The sequence below is a fragment of the Tachypleus tridentatus genome, chromosome 13 (assembly GCF_004210375.1).
Source record: "Tachypleus tridentatus isolate NWPU-2018 chromosome 13, ASM421037v1, whole genome shotgun sequence".
NCBI classification, from domain to species: Eukaryota; Metazoa; Arthropoda; class Merostomata; order Xiphosura; family Limulidae; genus Tachypleus; species Tachypleus tridentatus.
In genome coordinates, this window is record NC_134837.1 from 173,196,945 (window position 1) to 173,216,548 (window position 19,604).

The 19,604-nt window shown below is 35.8% G+C and overlaps 1 protein-coding gene across 7 annotated transcripts in view; it reads right to left on the minus strand.

Moving 5' to 3' along the window:
• Positions 1 to 19,604, minus strand: part of LOC143240310 (eye-specific diacylglycerol kinase-like) — a 224,429-nt gene that overhangs the window by 64,739 nt on the left and 140,086 nt on the right. For all 7 annotated transcript variants that reach the window (XM_076482547.1, XM_076482549.1, XM_076482550.1 and 4 more), the window contains one exon: positions 10,033 to 10,116. In XM_076482547.1, coding sequence (XP_076338662.1) covers positions 10,033 to 10,116 — 84 coding nt within the window. The remainder of the gene's footprint in view (positions 1 to 10,032; positions 10,117 to 19,604) is intronic.

The following is a 19,604-nucleotide window of genomic DNA, read 5'->3' on the forward strand; positions in this document are numbered from 1 at the left end:
TGTCTTCTTGAGACACCACAACATCAACGTTCTTCCCTGGCCCTCCAGATCACCAGATTTAAACCCCATCGAACATCTTTGGGACGAGTTGGACCGACGTCTGCGACGGCGCCAACCTCAACCGCGGACTCTACCTCAGCTTGTAGCAGCTTTGCAGGCTGAGTGGACAGCCATTCCACAGGATGTGATTCGTCATCTCATCGCTTCCATGGGCAGGAGATGCCAAGCAGTTATTGATGCTCACGGGGGGCATACTCGTTATTGACGTTGAGTGATTTAAACTTCAACTAGTGAGCGTGGACTTCGCCTTTGCAGACTTTGGATGTTCAGCAGTGAATGTGCATAGTTTCACACATGTCACACAGAACTACCTGGAATAAACTTGTTAACAATTTTTTCAAATTTTGCCTTTTGCGTTTCTTTTTTTGAAGAGTATATGTATTATTGATTCGCTACAGTTCGTACACTATAAACCTCGTAAGCTACAATTATGGGTAACGCTTATTCATCGGGAACCTCAGATGTTTTGTGCGGCAACGTTTATAGATTTCGAAGATAACGAACCATTTAACTTCAGTGGATTCATATGGGACATTACTATATTTACGAAAAAAATAAACAACTCCATTGGCGGAAAACTCGACACAGACGAAACTAGCTCTTCGTAAAGTTAATTATAACCATATCAATTCAAAATTAATAGGTTCATTGTAACTCGTCAATAAAATATTCAGTTCCAGACCAGACAGAAGACTCAATATTACTTGTAAGTTCGGCATGGCCAAGTGGTTAAGGCACTCCACTCGTAATCTGAGGGTCGTGGGTTCGAATCCCTGTCACACCAAACATGCTCGCCCTTTCACCCGCAGGAGCGTTATAATGTTATGGTCAATTTCACTATTCGTTAGTAAAATAGTAGCTCAAGAGTTGGCGGTGGATGGTGATAACTAGCTGCCTTCTCTCTGGTCTTACAGTGCTAAATCAAGGACGGCTAGCGCAGATAGCCCTCGTGTAGCTTTGCGCGAAATAAAAAAAAATCAAACAAAATTGTAAGTTTGTGCAACTTTTGTACATAGATCATTTTTTGTAATAACCATTATAATAAATTGTGTTACTGTTTGTATATTAAAATATATGAATATTAATAAAGTAAACTGTGTGCATCAGTTTTGTTAGTAAATATCATAAACTTAATACATATCGACATTTAATTAACTTCTAAATTTAAATTATCATCTAACTCAGTTTCAGGCTATTTCAAGTTTTAATACGTAGCAGTGTGTATTATTAGCAAAGAAAATAATATCTATGTTATGATAAGTAAGATTTCGGATATCTTTGTACTATTAGAAAATGCAAGGAATTCCTTCAATTCGGAAAAACGTAGTTTGGAGGTGAATCTCCGATTAAAGCTTTGGAGAAATTACGAAGCTAGTTTAATATTCATCTACACTCCATACAAGTCATATTAAAACAACAACAAATCATAAATGTATTATAATAGAAAAGTTCCATTCTAGCTGGTAATAAATTATGGCCCTCCAGTGTTTCATTCTTTACAGTCTAATCTTCTAAAGTAGAGGTTTGATTCAACATGTACTAGAATTTAACGTGATGCAAAAAAAGAAAAGTTAACAAAGAAATATATACAGTTACGACAGAAAGTGTTCGTACCCCTGCGTCCCGAGTAGTTTTTTGCTCATAACTTAAAAAATATCACGATTAGGCTATTATACTAACACACATCTACATAAATTTTTATGTAAATTAAACGACAAAGAAACTGTTTATGCATAAGCAAATAACAAAAAATAGGAGGAGCAGAAAGTGTTCGTACAGTTCAGAACGTGTGAAAAAACTGATATTCCCGTAAAAATTGTGTTTAGTTTGGCAAATAAACTATATTATATCATTCCAAAACTAGACATTGGGTTCATAATTATTAGAATTTAGCCAGCAAAAAATTTACTTCTGGCAATTTTGCGCCGTCTCCGTCATTATCTGCTTGGTCATCATGGCGAACAGGAAACAACTGTCCAGTGATTTAAGAAAAACCGAATTATTGCAAAATACAAGTATCGTGTGTCTCTTTCCGGTATTGCTACACATGTGCCGAAATCTACTGTTCAAAACATAATTGCCAAGTTTAAGTTTACAGGATCAACTGCTGACCTCCCTCGTTTCGAATGCCCCACCAAAATTCCAGAGAGAACCAAGAGGAAGGTTCTCAGAGACGTTAGTAGAAACCCTCGTTTAACACATAATGACACACAGAAACTGGTAAGGGAAACTGGGGTTGAAGTAAGCACCTCTACAGTTACGAACATGTTACGCTCTTCTGGGTTCAAAGCATGCCGTCCTTGTAGAATTCCATATTTAAAGCCGGTTCATTTAGAAGCACAGTTGAGGTATGCAAGAAAGCATGTAGATAAACCCTTTACCTATTGGAAGAGTGTTCTTTGGTCAGACGAGACTAAAATCGAGCTTTTCAGCCACAATGATGTTCACAATATTTTCCGTAAGAACGGGGGAACGAAATCTTCCAAAGAACACCGTCCCGACAGTAAAACACGGAGTTGGCTCGATCATGCTATGGGGTTCCTTCAGCTCTTCTGGTGTTTAGGCTGCCTTCACAGCGTCAACGGAATCATGAAAAAAGAAGAGTACGTTGATATATTAGGCACTTATATCAAGAATGATGCTCGGATCTTGGGCGTCGTTGGATCTTCCAGAACGACAATGACCCTAAGCACACATTGAAATATGTTACAGAGGAACCATATAAGCGTTCTGGAGTGGCCATCACAGTCACCCGATCTCAACCCAATTGAAAACGTTTGGCATGAGTTGAAGACCAGGGTTCATCAGCGTCATCCGAAAAACTTGCAAGAGTTGGAGGCCTTCTGTAAAAAAGAATGGAAGAAAATACCAGTCGAGTTACTGTCAAACGATCATGGAGGGCTATGAGGAGAGATTGCACCAAGTAATTCACCTGAAAGGCTACACAACTGACCATTAAAGTAGATGCCCGAACACTTTCTGCCCTCCTATGTTTGGTTATTTGTAAACAGTTTATTTGTCGTTTAATTTACTTAAAAATTTATGTAGATGTGTGTTGGTATAATATTTATAATATACTATAGTTACATTATCCTAATCGTGATACTTGTTAAGTTATGAGGAAAAAACTACTCACGACGCAGGGGTACGAACACTTTCTGTCGTTACTACATGCACGTGAGAGAAGGGGGAGAAGGTAATTTATTCACGTACTTTCGTTTTTATACTAGGTGTATTATATACACTGTATTTTAAAAACAGTTTTGCATGTGCGTTTCAAATATTTCCCACTATAAAGGGGTCTCAGGTATCCACCTGGTTCTAAAATGTTGTCATTCAACTAAATATTTTTTATAACTACTACAATCGCTTGGTTATTCGTGACAATTATTTTTGGAAGAATCGTAAAACTCTCATAAAATCGATTATGTCTATTTGTTTGGACAAATTATTTTAATAAGAACAAAATCATTTCAACGATAGTTCTGTATTTCCTTGGAGTGGGGGGAATATATAATATTTTTGAAACCATTATCATTAAGCAGTAACATCAAGAGAACGTTCCGTATTTTATTCTAACTGCTTAAATTTGAACGTCAGCGATCTGAAAATTACGGCTGGAAAGCCTATCAGAAGACCTAATGTCATTAATGTTGATAAATGAAGATTCTAGACCATCTGGGACTTGACCTTCCTCATCAGTAAGCTAATAATCCCTTCAGTTGGATGTAAAATAAACTTGTATCACACATTACACTCTAAGAAAAGTACCGTTTAGCTGCGATGACATAAAAAGGTTCCTCTATTAGGCAACCACTAGAGATACATTAACGGGACAGTAGAAAGCTACAGATGATATACAACCATAACAAAAATATTATAAAGTAATTTCAAGTCACGTGTTATGATTAAGCCTTATCTGGAGCTAAAATTAAATATTCTATTTTTTATGGTGTTAGTTTCATGTTAAAAGCACAAAGCTTTTAAACAATTCTCATATTCTTCTGAAATGTATATAATTTGACTTTGAATGCGTTTTCTTATAGGAAAGCCACATCGTGCTACCTGCTGTGTCTTCCGGGGAGAATCGAACCCCTGAATTTAGCGTTGCAAATCTGAAGACTTATCGTCGTCCCAGCGGTGGACTTGATTTTGCATTTCGTTCTTTTAGAATAAATGTCATATCATCAATCTCATACTTATAGCTGCCACTCGAACTAAAATCAATCTGGTGGTTTTATTATTCTATTCATAGGAAAAGGGTTTACAATATCGTAATTTTCACCTACAAATAATGACCAAAAATAAATACCACGTAATGTGTTTCAACTGTAACGGATCTACCAAAGGGTATAAAAGTTTGGGGATGGGTTAAAGGGATAATAAAGAAAACTCTTATAAATGTACAACGCTTCGACAAGATTAAAACAATGGGTATATTTGTATAAACAAACTTGTACATTCACCCATCCTTGTTTTCCTATGTTTATGGATTCTTGTTTACAACAGCTTGTGGAAGATTAGTTTAATTTTTTTTTTTTTTGTATTTTACATACATTTTTGTAATTTGAATCCCATCTTTAAACAGCTCCAGTCTTCAGTATTTGTTTACCATTACGAGAAGTGATAAACACTTAAATACGATATTAAATATTTTGTGATAAAAACTATTATTTAAGCTAGTATCCAGATTCGTCTTTGGTCTTGTTATGAAACGTAAAAATATTTTACTCTGTGATGCATACGTGTTGCCTGCAGAAACAAATCCACGTTATACGTATCAGCCAATGAATGAAAGTATAGCTTGTTCATTCCAGCCAATCACGTGATTTCATGTAAGACTACATTATTCAATGAAATTAAGACACTTTCGTTGTTATGGAATCACTAACGTTTTGCAACATTGTTGAATGGTTTACAAACTTACATTAATGTTAAAGAGTCATCATACAGTTATGTCAAGAAATGTCATATGGCACGTGAAGTTTCAATCGAAAATGGGAAAGCGCATGTCAGGACCAGAAATGATGAAAATACTTTGAAAAACATAATAAATCTCGTCAACAATGATTTGTACAAAATGAATCAACAGTACTATTATTTCAAACAACAGATGACAGTTTCGTTTTGGATTTACTTACCGATACATAACTTACAGCGCCCTCTAGTGTCAGAGCGAGATGTCTGTGGACTCTCACCGCTAGAAACAGGGTTTCGATACCCGTGCGGGCAGAGTATACATAGCTTTTTGTACTTAATTCCAATGGAGAAAAAACAAACTTTTACAGTAAGTGAGATTAGTTTTTAGAACAGGTGCGATCATTATTACCAACAGTAATCAAAACGTCGCACCTTTTCTAAAAACTAATCTTACTGTAAAAGCTGTAAAGTGAAATGAAACGAAAATAATATATGTGATCCAAGTTACCTTCATCCGCCACATCTTCGAGCAAATCAGTTTGTATAAGAATTAAGGGTTTAATACTAAACACCACAACGTTACCATATATGCTGATTCCCAGTGCTGAAAAAATCGCCTGGATAAAATATATCTTCCAGCCAAACTGTGTCATTGCCCATCTGATAAATACAAACGAGAAAGGCCATGCCGACTGTAAAGAATTAGATGTAAGCCAAGTGACTGATAACGCTAAAATCCTGGATCTTTTACATAAAACTAAAATAATTTTCTTAGCTTTCGTTCGCTTGTACATTTGACAACTTGTTAAGCAGTTTATTAATAACTTGCTGGAATATCCATCCCCTGAACGGAATTTAATGTAAATTCATGATCGATGAAAGGTGAACATAAGATATGAAAAGTTATTCCTCATATATGTAATTGTAAAATACACAAAAGTACCAATAAAAACTGAAAAACGCAAAACTGAAAATATTAATGTATCTCCCTATGGACCCAATGAAACTCCACACAAAATTTGAAGGTCCATCAACATGGGCGAAGTAGTGATAATTAAAACACAGAAACATTCATGTGAATTTAATAATAAACTCAATACTTAAGCCTTACATTTTTTTATCCTTTTTTCTAGGGTTCACTAACGTTGTGGTCTACATATTTTATCGTACTGAGTAACTATGTTTTTACCTAAAACAACGTTCGGTGAAAATAACCGACTCGAAACACGTGACGTACATGTGGGACACAACCAATAACAGTATGTAACACAAAGTTTGTTCCTGGATAGTATGTGTTATTTCTTAATTGCTTATGTTGTAAAAGTACAGAAAATTGACAATTATTCCCTTCAAACTTTGCTTTTGTAACCTGGATAATGAAATTTAGAAATTAATCTATTTTCTATGTAAAGATGGGTAAATTTGGACATTTTCATTTACATAAGGTCTGAATAAAACAACATATGAATTAATATTTACATGTATTTATACTAAAGTTATATAAAAATTAACAAATGTTTAGAATGAGTAGTTTCTCGAGATTTGCGACTGTAATGTACACTACTTTCACGTATCAGCTCCCAAATATTGTCTCCCATCATGTTTTCGTTATGTGCTACTTGGTAGCGGTGTTCAAAGTCCAGTATATCTTTGTGGAAGCGCTCGCCTTGTTCCTCTGAGTATGCTCCCATGTTCTCCTTGAATTTATCAAGATGAGCGTCAAGGATATGGACTTTCAAAAACATCCTGCAGCTCATTTTGCCGTAGTTCTTCACCACAGCCTCAACCAGTTCCACATACTTTTCGGCAAGAAGCCTCGAACCACTGCGACAAAGCTGCCCCAAGCTTTTTTTCCTTCCTACTGAGTTTCTTGGGGAATTCTATGCACTCCAGGATTTTTTTTTATTTGTGGTCCAATGAAGACACCAGCTCTAACCTTTGCCTCAGACAGCTTAGGGAAGAAGTCTCGAAGGTACTTGAAGGTTGCATTCTCCTTATAAAGAGCTGTGGAAAATTGTTTCATGAGCACATATTTTATGTGCAATGGTGGGAACAACACCTTCTGAGGGTCCACTACTGGCTCACACTTGACATTGTGCCACCTCAAAGAGAACTCGGTTCGTTGTGGCCAGTGCTTCCTGTTGTAGTGCGCTGCGGTGTCCTTGCTGTTCCAAAGGCATAGGTAACAGGGAAACTTGGTAAAGCCTCCTTTTTTTGAAGTTTCCGATAACCTTCCAGCCATACTCATCATACTTCATGCCGAAATAAGCCTTGTAGGCTTCACACATTTTAGCAGATGATGTCAGAGTACTTTTTCGCTCTTGTCTTGATAAATTGGCCACATACATAGCAGAATGAATCTGGAGAATGCTTGCAGCTTCTTGATGCCATCTCTGATAAAATCAGATAGATCTATCTGTTCACTTAGGCAGTTAGAACTAAACTGAAGTGGTGAGTGGCGAGCTCCTATATATATGTATATATATATATTACTCTGAGAAGTTCTAGAAAATTCTAAAAGGTTCTTGAAAATTCTCGTGGGTTCTACACATTCTAGAAAGTTCTTGAAAATTCTTGTAAGTTCGAGAAAATTCTCTATCAGCTTTTCAGCACTGAATCTACCTGAAATGTTCTGGGAAATGGGTAAATTTGAAAATTTCATTACCAATGTCACAAAAGCAAAGTTTGAAGAGAAAAATAAGACTTTTTCATTTACTTTAGACATAAGCAACTGGGAAATAACAATTTCTGCCCAGGAACAAAAAAAAGTAAATAGTGGCCTGAATTACAATATTAGTGGAATTTTCCATTACTGTTTCTATGGTTCATGTTTTACTTGTAGTCCTGTTACTAACCAAGAAGGTCGTAAATCCATAACGAATTTATATTAAAAAAAAGTGTTGAAAAAAGAAAAGCCAATGATGTTCATACCAGCTCCACGTATGAGCGTTTAAAGGTTTATAGAAATGGTTTCGTTTGTTTTGAATTTCGCACAAAGCTACTCGAGGGCTATCTGTGCTAGCCGTCCCTAATTTTGCAGTGTAAACTAGGGGGAAGGCAGCTAATCATCACCACCCACCGCCAAGTTCTGAGCTACTCTTTTACCAATGAATAGTGGGATTGATAGTCACAATATAACGCCTCCACGGCTGAAAGGGCAAGCATGTTTGGTGCGACCGGGATTCGAACCCGCGACCCTAAGATTATGAGTCGAACGCCTTAACCCACCTGGCCATGCCAGGCCGGAAATAGATGAAAAACAAAGAAAGCAATTCTATAGTTTGTTAGTATTTCTTTCACGCTGAAGAAGGATATTATGTAAACAATATATTTGGAGAGTATGCTTATAATGTTGGTACTAATTCAAACAAGCCTTGAGTTTGGTTTGGGTTGTTTCGAATTTTGCTCAAAGCTACATAAGGGCTATCTGTGTTAGCCATCCCTAATTTAGCAGTGAAAGACTAAAGGGAAGGCAGCTAATTATCACCACCCACCGCCAACTCTTCAGATACTCTTTTACTAACGAACAGTGGGATCGAATATCACATTATAACACCCCCACGGATTTTCAGAAAGAGTGAGCACGTTTAATGGGACAGGGAGACGTAAGCTCTGCTCTATCTACTTGGTGATGCTGGGTCGTAAGGCTTCGAAACAATCGAAAATCAATGAATGTACTTCAGCTTGATATTCTGTAAAACGTCTGGAAAAATTAAAGCCATTTAATTAGATTATATGTAATCAGTTTCTGTTATTATTATCATACACACATAGATAATAAAACCTGGTAGGTGTATCAATTTGTTAGTGTTTCCTTCACGCTAAAGAATGTCATTCTGTATGTAATATACTAAGACAATGTGGGTTAACAGCACTTCATCTTTGAAACATATTGTTAGATGTAAATATTTGTTTATTATTAAATTAAAACATGCAAAATAACTGAAGAAGCAAACAATACATATTTTGATAAAACTAGTGCATTAATAATAAATGTTAAATAAAAATCTGAAACGTCGGATACGCGAATTGGTATTATTTTGTTTGTTTGTTTGTTTGTTTGTTTTGAATTTCGGGCAAAACTACACGAGAGCTATCTGCGCTAGCCGTCCTTAATTTTGCAATATAAGACTAGAGGGAAGGCAGCTAGTCATCACCACCCACCGCCAAATGTTGGGTTACTCTTTTACCAACAAATAGTGGGATTGACCGTAACAATGTAACGCCCCCACGATTGAAAGGGCGAGCATGTTTAGTGCGACCGGCATTTGAACCCGCGACCATCAGATTACGAGTCGAGTGTCTTAATCACCTAGCCATGCCGGGCTACGCGATTTAGTAAAATTCTACATTTCATATCTGGTACCATGGTTAAGCCAGTTCAAAACGATAAGGTAAGTGCTGGCTCAGTTTCTAATAAAATGATTCTAGCAATACTTAAAAGTTGTTTTTTTTTTATTTGATCAATTAGTTTCAATCAAGTTTCTCAGTTGATTAATTTCAAGTCAACTTTATATTTTATCGCATTTGTTTTTCTACTGTCAATTCTTTGTGTTTCCCAGACAGGAAGAGCTTCCAATGATATAATATTTCAGTTTCTTCGTGCTTGTATTCACGGCTTATGCTATGCTTATTTAAAAGACAATATATGAGATACAGTTACTACGGTCAGTGACCGTTAATAAAGCATCAGTACAAAGTAAACCATTTTAATTTTTTTCATGTTGTTTTAACGTAAAGAAATGGGCTCTGGTCACCCCGAGGAATTGAACCTAGGATTTTAGTGTGGTAATTTTACCGTTGACCAGCCAGGGGATCAATATATAATAAAAACTGTAGAGTCAGTGATCACTAACATGCTTACTTTACAAAGAGTTACGTGATCTTAACGACAACATTCACATAACATGAAATAAAACGTCCAAGTAACTTACGATGTACAGTCAGTCTTGTGACATTTGATAATGCATGCGTTGTTAATTTTTATGGTAAACATTAGAAATCTCGTATAAACAGTATCATTTCTTTGAGAAACTTAGGTCGGATACTTACATTGCAGTCGTTCTCTCCGACATAACAAAGGTCACCAGAAGCACTGGTCGGTACCCACAGATGATCCCCAGTTTTGGCAGTGTCCTGATGAGGTATATAGAAAACAACAATAATTATCCTAAACTAGATTTCTCCGTTTCTACCATAATATATCCTGTCTTCTTAGGCACATTTCTGAATGCTAAATTCACAGTTCAAATTACATGTTTGGTCACTGGCACACTAATTAATAAATAGTTTACATCAATTGTACATTTTATCACTAATCTGTGCCAGCATGTTCAAACTGAAAAGTGGATTAGTTTGTACTCCAAATTCTGACACAAACTCGCACAGTTTGTTCTACATTTTACGCCTTTCTAAAACAAATACGGTTATGTATAGCAAATACTTGTATACATGCTGGTATAGAAGCACGAGAAGGTCTTGACATTTTTCGAATTTCCATTTTCCATTAAGTAAAAACAATTCATTTTAAGTCTCCAACTGCTTTATAATGTACATTATCCCCCTAATGGTTTGTGAGCAAGTTACAATCCGTTCTTCATTTGAAGAAAACTGGATAGAAGGAATACATACACTCACACAAACTTCACCACTATACACCACTGAAGTAACTCATTACGCATGTACACTAATAATATCATCACAGATACAGGCATTCAACTTGTTATATATATTAATATGGCATTAGAGTAATCCCTTAATGCATCCGTAAACCCATACATATTTTAGTGCATATTTTGAGCTTTCACAGTCATTCAAGGCAAAATTATACTGTTCAAGCAAACCTAATTAGTAGATGTCAGTAAACAACTGTTTTATCATTTCAATACAGGAAGTGTAGGTATGTTACGAAATTAAAAACCACACGAACATAGGTTAATATAAATTAATTTGCAACACCTAACCAAGTTCATTTCAACAGTTTAGTTTACACTACAAGTCTATCAGCAAGTACATTTCTGTTTACTCTCCTGAAATAGTAATAATACGTTGGCATCGAATAAAAATGTTGTCACAGTAACTTGTAAGTACATACTGCGTATTTATAACTGATTAATATGCAACATCACTGTTTATCGTACTAGTGAAAAGATAAAAATCTAATAACGTTACTTTAAAATTAGTGATGGAATTTAAAATCACCATGTACATCATAAGAAAATACATAGTTCAAATACAGAAACTATACTGAAGGTCTCGGTAAAGTTCGAAACTGTTCATGTTCTTATTTGTGAACGTACAGACGAATCTAGTATGACTTATAAATTATTTTGTTTAATCTAGCGTCATAACCTATAAGTACAAAAAAAGTCTAACCTTAAACTGCACCTGGAATGTATAAAAATTGTAATAATTACTTTACATGTGAGGTTAAATACATCAGGACTTGGAAAAGCGTACGCCCCAAAATAATTTCTCATTACATTTACTAATATTCACTTTAGTGGAATCAGTATAACGTCTAAAATCCTTTACTTACTACTACCACGACAATGGTAACGGTAGAAATGTTACGCATGTTATATATTTATTTTTGACCTAAATATATACTAGCGTTAACAAAATGCAATACAAGCTTGTATTAAGATTGTGTGCGTTATATAGAAATTCTGTTGGAGCATAATGATTTTACCTTGTTACAGTCCATGCTCTATCTGACAACCGTGCACTTTGACAGCAACCCTGCAGCACAGCTTCCATTGCAAGAAGTTCTACGATAAGATTATAATGTTCAAATCACGCTTCTACTTCGTGATGGCTTTCCGTAATTCATCAAGTATACCAGGACAATGGTTTCCTAATGCCTATTTAAAAAGTTCAATCACACAAAAATCCACAGGCGCTGCATCCAGCAATATAAGTATATCGTCATATAAATAGCATATACACAACTTTTATTCTAAAACTGCTTGAGGTTTGCTACAGTTTAACGAATATGTTGTGAAAGTAACATGTGCACGTTTTTTGTTTTTTTTCTTTCCAGACGAATATCCATCTTGATTAAGTTGCGTACTGTGGCCTGGGTCACAAGGATGCCTTCTGTCACTTAACCGTATCTTTTCACCTTTTACAGGTCTCTTCATGGATAGTCCTAGTCCACAACATTGATTCATATTCATTTGTTTTGCGATACCATTAAGAACAAGGGATAACTATTATCTTGGAAACTAACATGAGTGTATGCATATTTTGCTCGAGGTTACACGCCCTTCTCAAAAGCGTTCAATTTTTGGTGGTATCACACTACTTACGAAACGCCAAGTAATATCAACTTGTAATTCTGATATATTCCATTCCACAGCGACTGTACGTTACCAGAGTGGGATATTGAAAAGCGTTTTAATGTAACACACAGTCAACTTTTTATATCTTACAGTGAGCCTCGAGTAAATCTGAGGGCTTATAACGTTAAAAATAGGGGCTGAATACTTGCACTGGACACAACACAGATAATTCATTGTGTAGCTCTCTGTTTAATAACAAACAATGTTTTATACAGAACGCTGAATTTAATTTGATACAATTAAAATTTCCCTGTGTGCCAAACCAACCATAACGATGAAATAAATGAGCACATTTCGATTGGTTCGCTTTACATTAAGCTCAAACCGCACGCATAAGTATCTAGTGCATATGTAAAGACTGTGACTGAAAGCATATTTAATAAATAATTATCTAAGCTGTAATCCGCACTATTGAATATAAAGGTTACAAATGGACAAAAGTATAATAAAGAACACAATATAATGTACAAATGAGGATTAATATTAATCAGCTCGCATCTAGTTCACAGGCCACTAGTCATGCAGGATGTTTCATCATAATGATTTTCATTTAGATTCCACGTAGCAAATGGCTGCTTCAAATATGGAAATAAGTAGGTTGTTTTATCCATTCTCCACATGAGTTGAGTGTTTAATTAAATTTGGCCTTGTGGAACCGAAAATCCTAAATAAGAAACGCTAACCTCAGACATACGTTTTGAAGAACTTTCAAATCAATGTCAAGAGACAGAAATAGTAGAACAATAAAAAGCAATAACACGAATATATTATCAATTATAATTATTATCCACACTATAACATGAACGATGAGTAGTCTTATATTACCTAGCATGATAGATCTGGTTCTAAAACGTATAAAAATAAACTAGAAGCACTTGCACAGGGTCCTCGAAAGTGTCATGATTCAGGAGTAAATAAAAACAAAATTAAAAGTAAAAAATATTTTTATTTCTTAATTTTAAAATTTATATGTCACGCTGTGTTGTTACCTACACAGTACATAATTCTTTTCACGATTCAAGGCATGCGCACCTTTTACTGACGTCACTACAGTACAAATTGCAAGTTTAAGCGTCTACTGGTTTGCTGAGATAACACACAACTGCAAAGTAGTGCAAATGGCTAAAACAGATCACCCCTCCAGGTGGTTTTGGTTCCCTTTCGGGGATATTTATATATGAAAATACTTTACCCTACACGTGAAGTGTACTTCGATCTGTATATGTGTATATAGACGTTATGGCATGTTAATTAACAGCAGTGAACTGTTACAATGAGCAGACGTTTTGTATGAAATACTGTTTTTAGCTACAGTGCTTTTACTGATCAATCTTATTAGTTTTTCTTTCAATTTTTAATATTAACTGTAGAGATCTTTCATCGTGTATGTTTATTGTTATTAAGCACAAAGTTACATAAATTTTTTTACAGTATAGGCCCGAAGATATACCACAGTAGCACTAGGTGGATATTCATTTTGGTTTGATAGGTAACATGATTGTTTATTTGTTTTTGAATTTCGCGCAAAGTTACACGAGGGCAACCTTCGCTAGCCATCCCAATTTAACAGTGTAAGACAAGAAGGAAGGCAACTAATCATCACCACCCACCGCCAGCTCTTGGGCTACTCTTTAATCAACAAATACTGGGATTCACCGTAACATTATAATGGCCCCAAAGCTGAAAGAGTGAGCATGTTTGGTGCGACGGGGATTCAAACCCACGACCCTCACATTACGAGTCGAACGCCTTAATCCATCTGGCCATGCCGTGCCAGGCAACATGAACGCGTGTGGTTTGTTAAAAGTCACATTCTAACACTACAAAAATAATTATTCACGATATTCTATGAAGGAATTTATTTCTCCTTCACTATAAGCAGTAGTATTTTCTCTACTTCAAGAATTAATTCTACAATGATGTTTACCGAAGGTCGCCGCACTCCAGAAACACCCATTACTCTATTTTCACAACACAGTACATTCCAGTGTGATATAATGATGAAATAGCTTGATTGCACTTAAATATTATACCGCTACAAATATTATCACCTCAATTCACACTTACCTACGTAACTTGGTAACATTTTAATGCACATGTTTTAGTAAGAGTCTATCAGTCGGAAATACACCTTCCTAGAAAACTTCAAATAGCCTAAATCATGGCTGAAGGCTACACAGAAAAAACTTAGAAAACTTAGATTTTTGTCTTTCTTACTCTTATAGATAAAAGTCACGACACAGGAACCGGAAACAAAAAGTGTCATTTTTCAAGCAGTCTCAGGCTTAAGTCTGCCCTGGAGGATATCGTCATTAACACGAGGTGTTCTACTGAAATTGATAATTACTTCTTGGAGAGAATTGAAGAAGAAAACCCAAAGTTCGGTGGGTTTAATGGATTAATTAGTAGTACAGAGTTAATTGTAAACTAAATTTTATAATGACTTTCGGAAAGCACACGTAGGATAAAATAGTTTGAAGTCATATATATATATTTCTAATAAGCATAAACAAGACCAAAGAAACATCAAAAACGCTGCACAAATCAAAAGGATCTCTAGGGTACATGTTATGGGATATAAAATATACCCTAGGTACACATAATTTGTATACTGTGTTGCTAATTAATGTTTTATCACTGCAATAGAAGCTGGAACGCCATCTTTGGGAGATATGTTTATCTTACTCACCCTCAAATGGTAGTATCTTATTTCTGTTCTTTATTTTGGAAAGCAGACACCTTCCCCCAACTGTCTGCAGGCAGTTAAAAGTGATAAAGATGTCGGACGTTGTGGGCTTGAGCACCCATATCTCGCTTTCTTAATTTGTAATTTTTCTACTTATTCTGTTACGTAAATTTTATTAGTTTATTACTACTATTTACGAATTTCTTCATGGGGGATTGGCTAAGGGAAATTAAGACTGATAGACGGTGTTTCCCACCACAATGTGGGTCCATCTTCAGCAGTCACCTCCAAAACCTAGGGCACATTTCATACCTCACCTTATAGCCTGTACCCTGGGGATCAAGATTGGTGTAACGTTTATTTTTGTTTTGTGTTTTTCTTATAGTTAAACCAATATCGGGCTATCTTCTGTGTTCACCGAAAGAAATCGAACCCCTGATTTTAGCGTTGTAAATCCGAAGACTTACCGCTGTCCCAGTGTAAGACCTATTTTTGTTTATAGCAAACTAACATTAGTCAGAAATTTGGATTTACTGGTGAACACAGTCTTTCTTTTTTATTTTGTTTTATCTTATTTGACTGTTGAATATCAGGCCTTATACAGCTCAAATTCAACAATGAAGAACATGAACACTTCTTAAATACTAAAAGTACTTTTCGTTTCTCCAACTAATATAATTTTTTTCTGTATGGTGGCAAATGTAAACTGAGTGTTTTTATATTCTGACTTCGATATTGAAACTTGTGGTGGTTAAGTTTGGAGTCAGTGGGCTATTCAGATGAAAATATTCTTAAACATTTCAGTTTTCTGTGTTTATCTGTTGAAATATACAAATAAGCAAGCACAATCATTTATCTACATTTGGTTATATTTTGACATTCAGCTTATTAGCAAAATACTATTCTAATGTGAAGAATGACACAAGCTGTTTTATTTTCAAAAGGCACCACGGTAAGCAATATTTTCTTCTTACTGGCAAACCAGTGTGGTTTTGGTGAACAAAACAAACCTCACTATGCGAATTTATGTGTATAATTATAACAACAATTATTTTGTATACGTCAGCAAGTTGAAGATAAAGATGAGCTTGTCGTGTTTCTTATTTTAATAAGATATTTTACATAGAGTGATCAGGTTTTATTCCCAATCTGAAAGTTTTTGCAAACTTTCAAAAAGAACTAAAGAAAAAAAAAACAGGAAAAAAGTTTGAAGGAGACCGCCTGAAGTAATACCAGAGATTATCCACTAAAATTAAGGAGAAAAAATTACCTTTAGGGATAATAACTTGATCCTCATCCTTGAGGTGTTGTTTGGTTTGTTTTGAATTTCGCGCAAAGCTATTCCAGGGCTATCTGCGCTAGTCGCCCCTAATTTAGCAGCGTAAGACTAAAGAGAAGACAGCCAGTCATCACCACCCACCGTCAACTCTTGGGCTACTCTTTTACCAACGAATAGTGGGACTGACCGTCACTTTATAACGCCCCCACGGCTGAAAGAGCGAGCATGTTTGGTGTGACGGGGATTCGAACCCGTGACCCTCACGATTACGAGTCGAGTGCTTTAACCACCTGAAGTGTTGTGGAAATCGGATAGAAAACAATGCCAAGTGGGAAGGGCATTAATATTTAATGAATTTTTAATATTCTTGCAGATGCAACAGCCACACTACTGAGAGTTTACAAACTATGAATCTACGCACAAAATATACTAGTAAGAAAAATTCGTTCCTTGTACCAAACAAGACATTTCAAGTAAACATTGCCGGATTTAGGTTGGCTGATGGTTTGGGGTCAGATATATCAAGTTCCAGCGTAAATCAAACTACAATGATATATTGAAAACCTGACACGAGTAGCGAGAACTTCTTACTTTCAGTGATCAAACAATTATGGTCATAGGCAAAAATATCTAAAAATCATTCCTTAACTGTTCCTAACTAGTGCAGAGAAAGAGAGTTTTTATTTTAGCCAAGTAGGTAGGTAGAATTCTCTGAGTGATTAACCACCAGGTTTTTATCTTCTGGATAAAGAGGAGTCCACTACTACAAAAATTTGAAGTATTAAAGAATAGTGCCTCATCGAAAAGTGGAAAGTTTTGGTGAGTAGGAAGTCCTCTACTAATATATTGATAAAATTAGTGACATTCGTAAAGACAGAGAAGCAACAGCTTCAGGCCTAAAGCATTACGAATGTGAACCTTATAAAGAGTGTTAATATATTTCGAGAAAACCTATGCCAGAAGAGTGGCCAAGTTTTGCAAATAAAATAAAAATCCACTGAATTTTCAGGCCTTGTAATAATAAACTGCATCTTTAACAAACCCTTTAAAATCTATTGCGGTCTATGGAACTGTGCTAATGCCACCAATTGGTTATCTGAGGAAAACACAAAAGAAAAATAACGAAAGTGAGTTCCATGATCTTAATTTTCTGAAAATGAGGCCACCTTTAGTCTGAGTGCTAGTATAAGTGCATGACTTCCTCAGTATCAGCCATGTTATCTCTCAGTGTGCCATCACTGCAGTTTCCTGTGTAACAAATGTTCAAAGTGATCCTCCAAAGTTGTCTTCCCGGTCCAAAAGGGATCCATATTGTGAATAAGCGTCAGACAATTCAATACAGTCGTGCAGCTTCTTACAAAATCAGTAAAAACCAATCTATTCGTTGCATTACGAAGTAGATCTGGGCACTGTATTCTCAAGACGGCTGGAATGGTTATTAGTATTTTAATTAAAATGAAATACGAACAACGTTTCGACCTTCTTAAGCCATTTTGCAGGTTAACAATGAGAGTTTGTAATTGACCGTTGCTGGAACGTCTCAGAGACGAAAGTGTAAACGGGTAAGGGATTGTAGAGGGCGTTGCAGTCAGATCTTAGGTTATTAACAGGAAAAAAAACACAGGAAAGAACTAACAAAATAGCATTTATCAAGATTAGAAGGCCGATACACAATTCAAAACAGAAATCCACAGAAAAATCCCCCATACTGAACTATACACTCCCTGGGTCTCAGCACATGAAACAACAACAAAAACTCAACATATTAAGAAACCAAATAAATACAGCCACAAAACTATGTTCAACCGATAAAATTAACGATGAAATCAACAAAATAAAACAACACTTCATCAACATCAACAAATGTCCTCCAGAAATCGTTGAAAAAAATTATACGCACACACCTAGGTGCGTATAATAAAACAAACAAACGATAGTAAATCCTTAGAAACAACAAACTACAAAACTTCACACTGCTGTATATCGTATGTTCCTGACATCAGCGAAAAAATAACCAACATTTGGAAAAAACTTAAAAGTAAACTTAAAATTTATTAAAAAACAGATACAAAACTAAAGTCCATACAATGTAAAAATAACACTGACAAACACAACACCAACATTATTTATAAAATACAATGCAACAACTGCCACGATTTCTATGTTGGAGAAACAAGCAGAAAAATGGAAAACACATTCAAAGAACACACACACACACAAAAAAACACTTTCACATGTTTTTGAACGCTGCAAATCAAATGAACACAACATAACCATAGAAAACACCCACATATTAAAGTCGGTAAACAAATATAAACAAACGCAAAATCAAAGAAGCCCGACTTTTACAGAAAATAAAACCAATAAAAGGAACACTTTTATACCTGTACTAATTAAACGTATTGGCTACAAAATTGCAAACAAACAGTTTTAGAGAAAGAGAAGTTAAAACCGTTTGCTGTGGTCCACTACAGTAACTGACTGAGGGCAGTCTGTAGTTGCCGTTCAATATACCTCATGTTCGATGACTGACATGCGATGCAAGTCGTCGACATAGAGTCCGTTTGCAACAGTAAGATGGAGTTGTTCAGTGGTGGCATTAATATTTATACTGAAAAAGTGTGACACTCAAAATACAGCCCTAAGGGACCCCAAGTTCCTGTAGAAAAGAACGGGAAAGTGTCGAACCCACACGAATCTCGAAACTCATGTCCATTAAAATTTTAATAAAATTTGGGCAAATGGATACATAACCCATATAAATGGAGGTCTCGCAAAATGCCATACCTCCATGTTGTATCGTAAGCCTTTTCAATGTTAAAGAGTATTGATAAAATATATTGTTGTTTGGGGAAGTGTTCTCTGATTGACGTTCAAGATGAATTAGGTGGTCCATGGTAGAATGCTATTGTGGGAACCCACACTGGGTGGGCAAGAGGAGATTGTTTGATTCGAGGAACCAAACAAGACGAGCATTAACCATCCTCTCTAAGGTCTTACAGAGACAACTCGTCAAAACAATGGGACTATAATTTGAAGGAATCTATGGATCCCTTCCCACGCTTACAGAAAGGTAGGACACTAGCCTGGCACCAGAATCAGGAAAAACATCCTCCTGCCAGATACAGTTAAAAACAATCAGAAGAATAGCAAGAGAAGATAGATAGCGCAACATCTCACAGTGTACATTATCAGGTCCAACCAATGTACTGCCAGACCGATGAAGGGCCAGTTTGAGTTCCACCAGTGTAAATGGACGATTATAGTCATAGGGACAATCAGCTTGAAAGGAAAGAGGTGATTGCTCTGCCCGAGT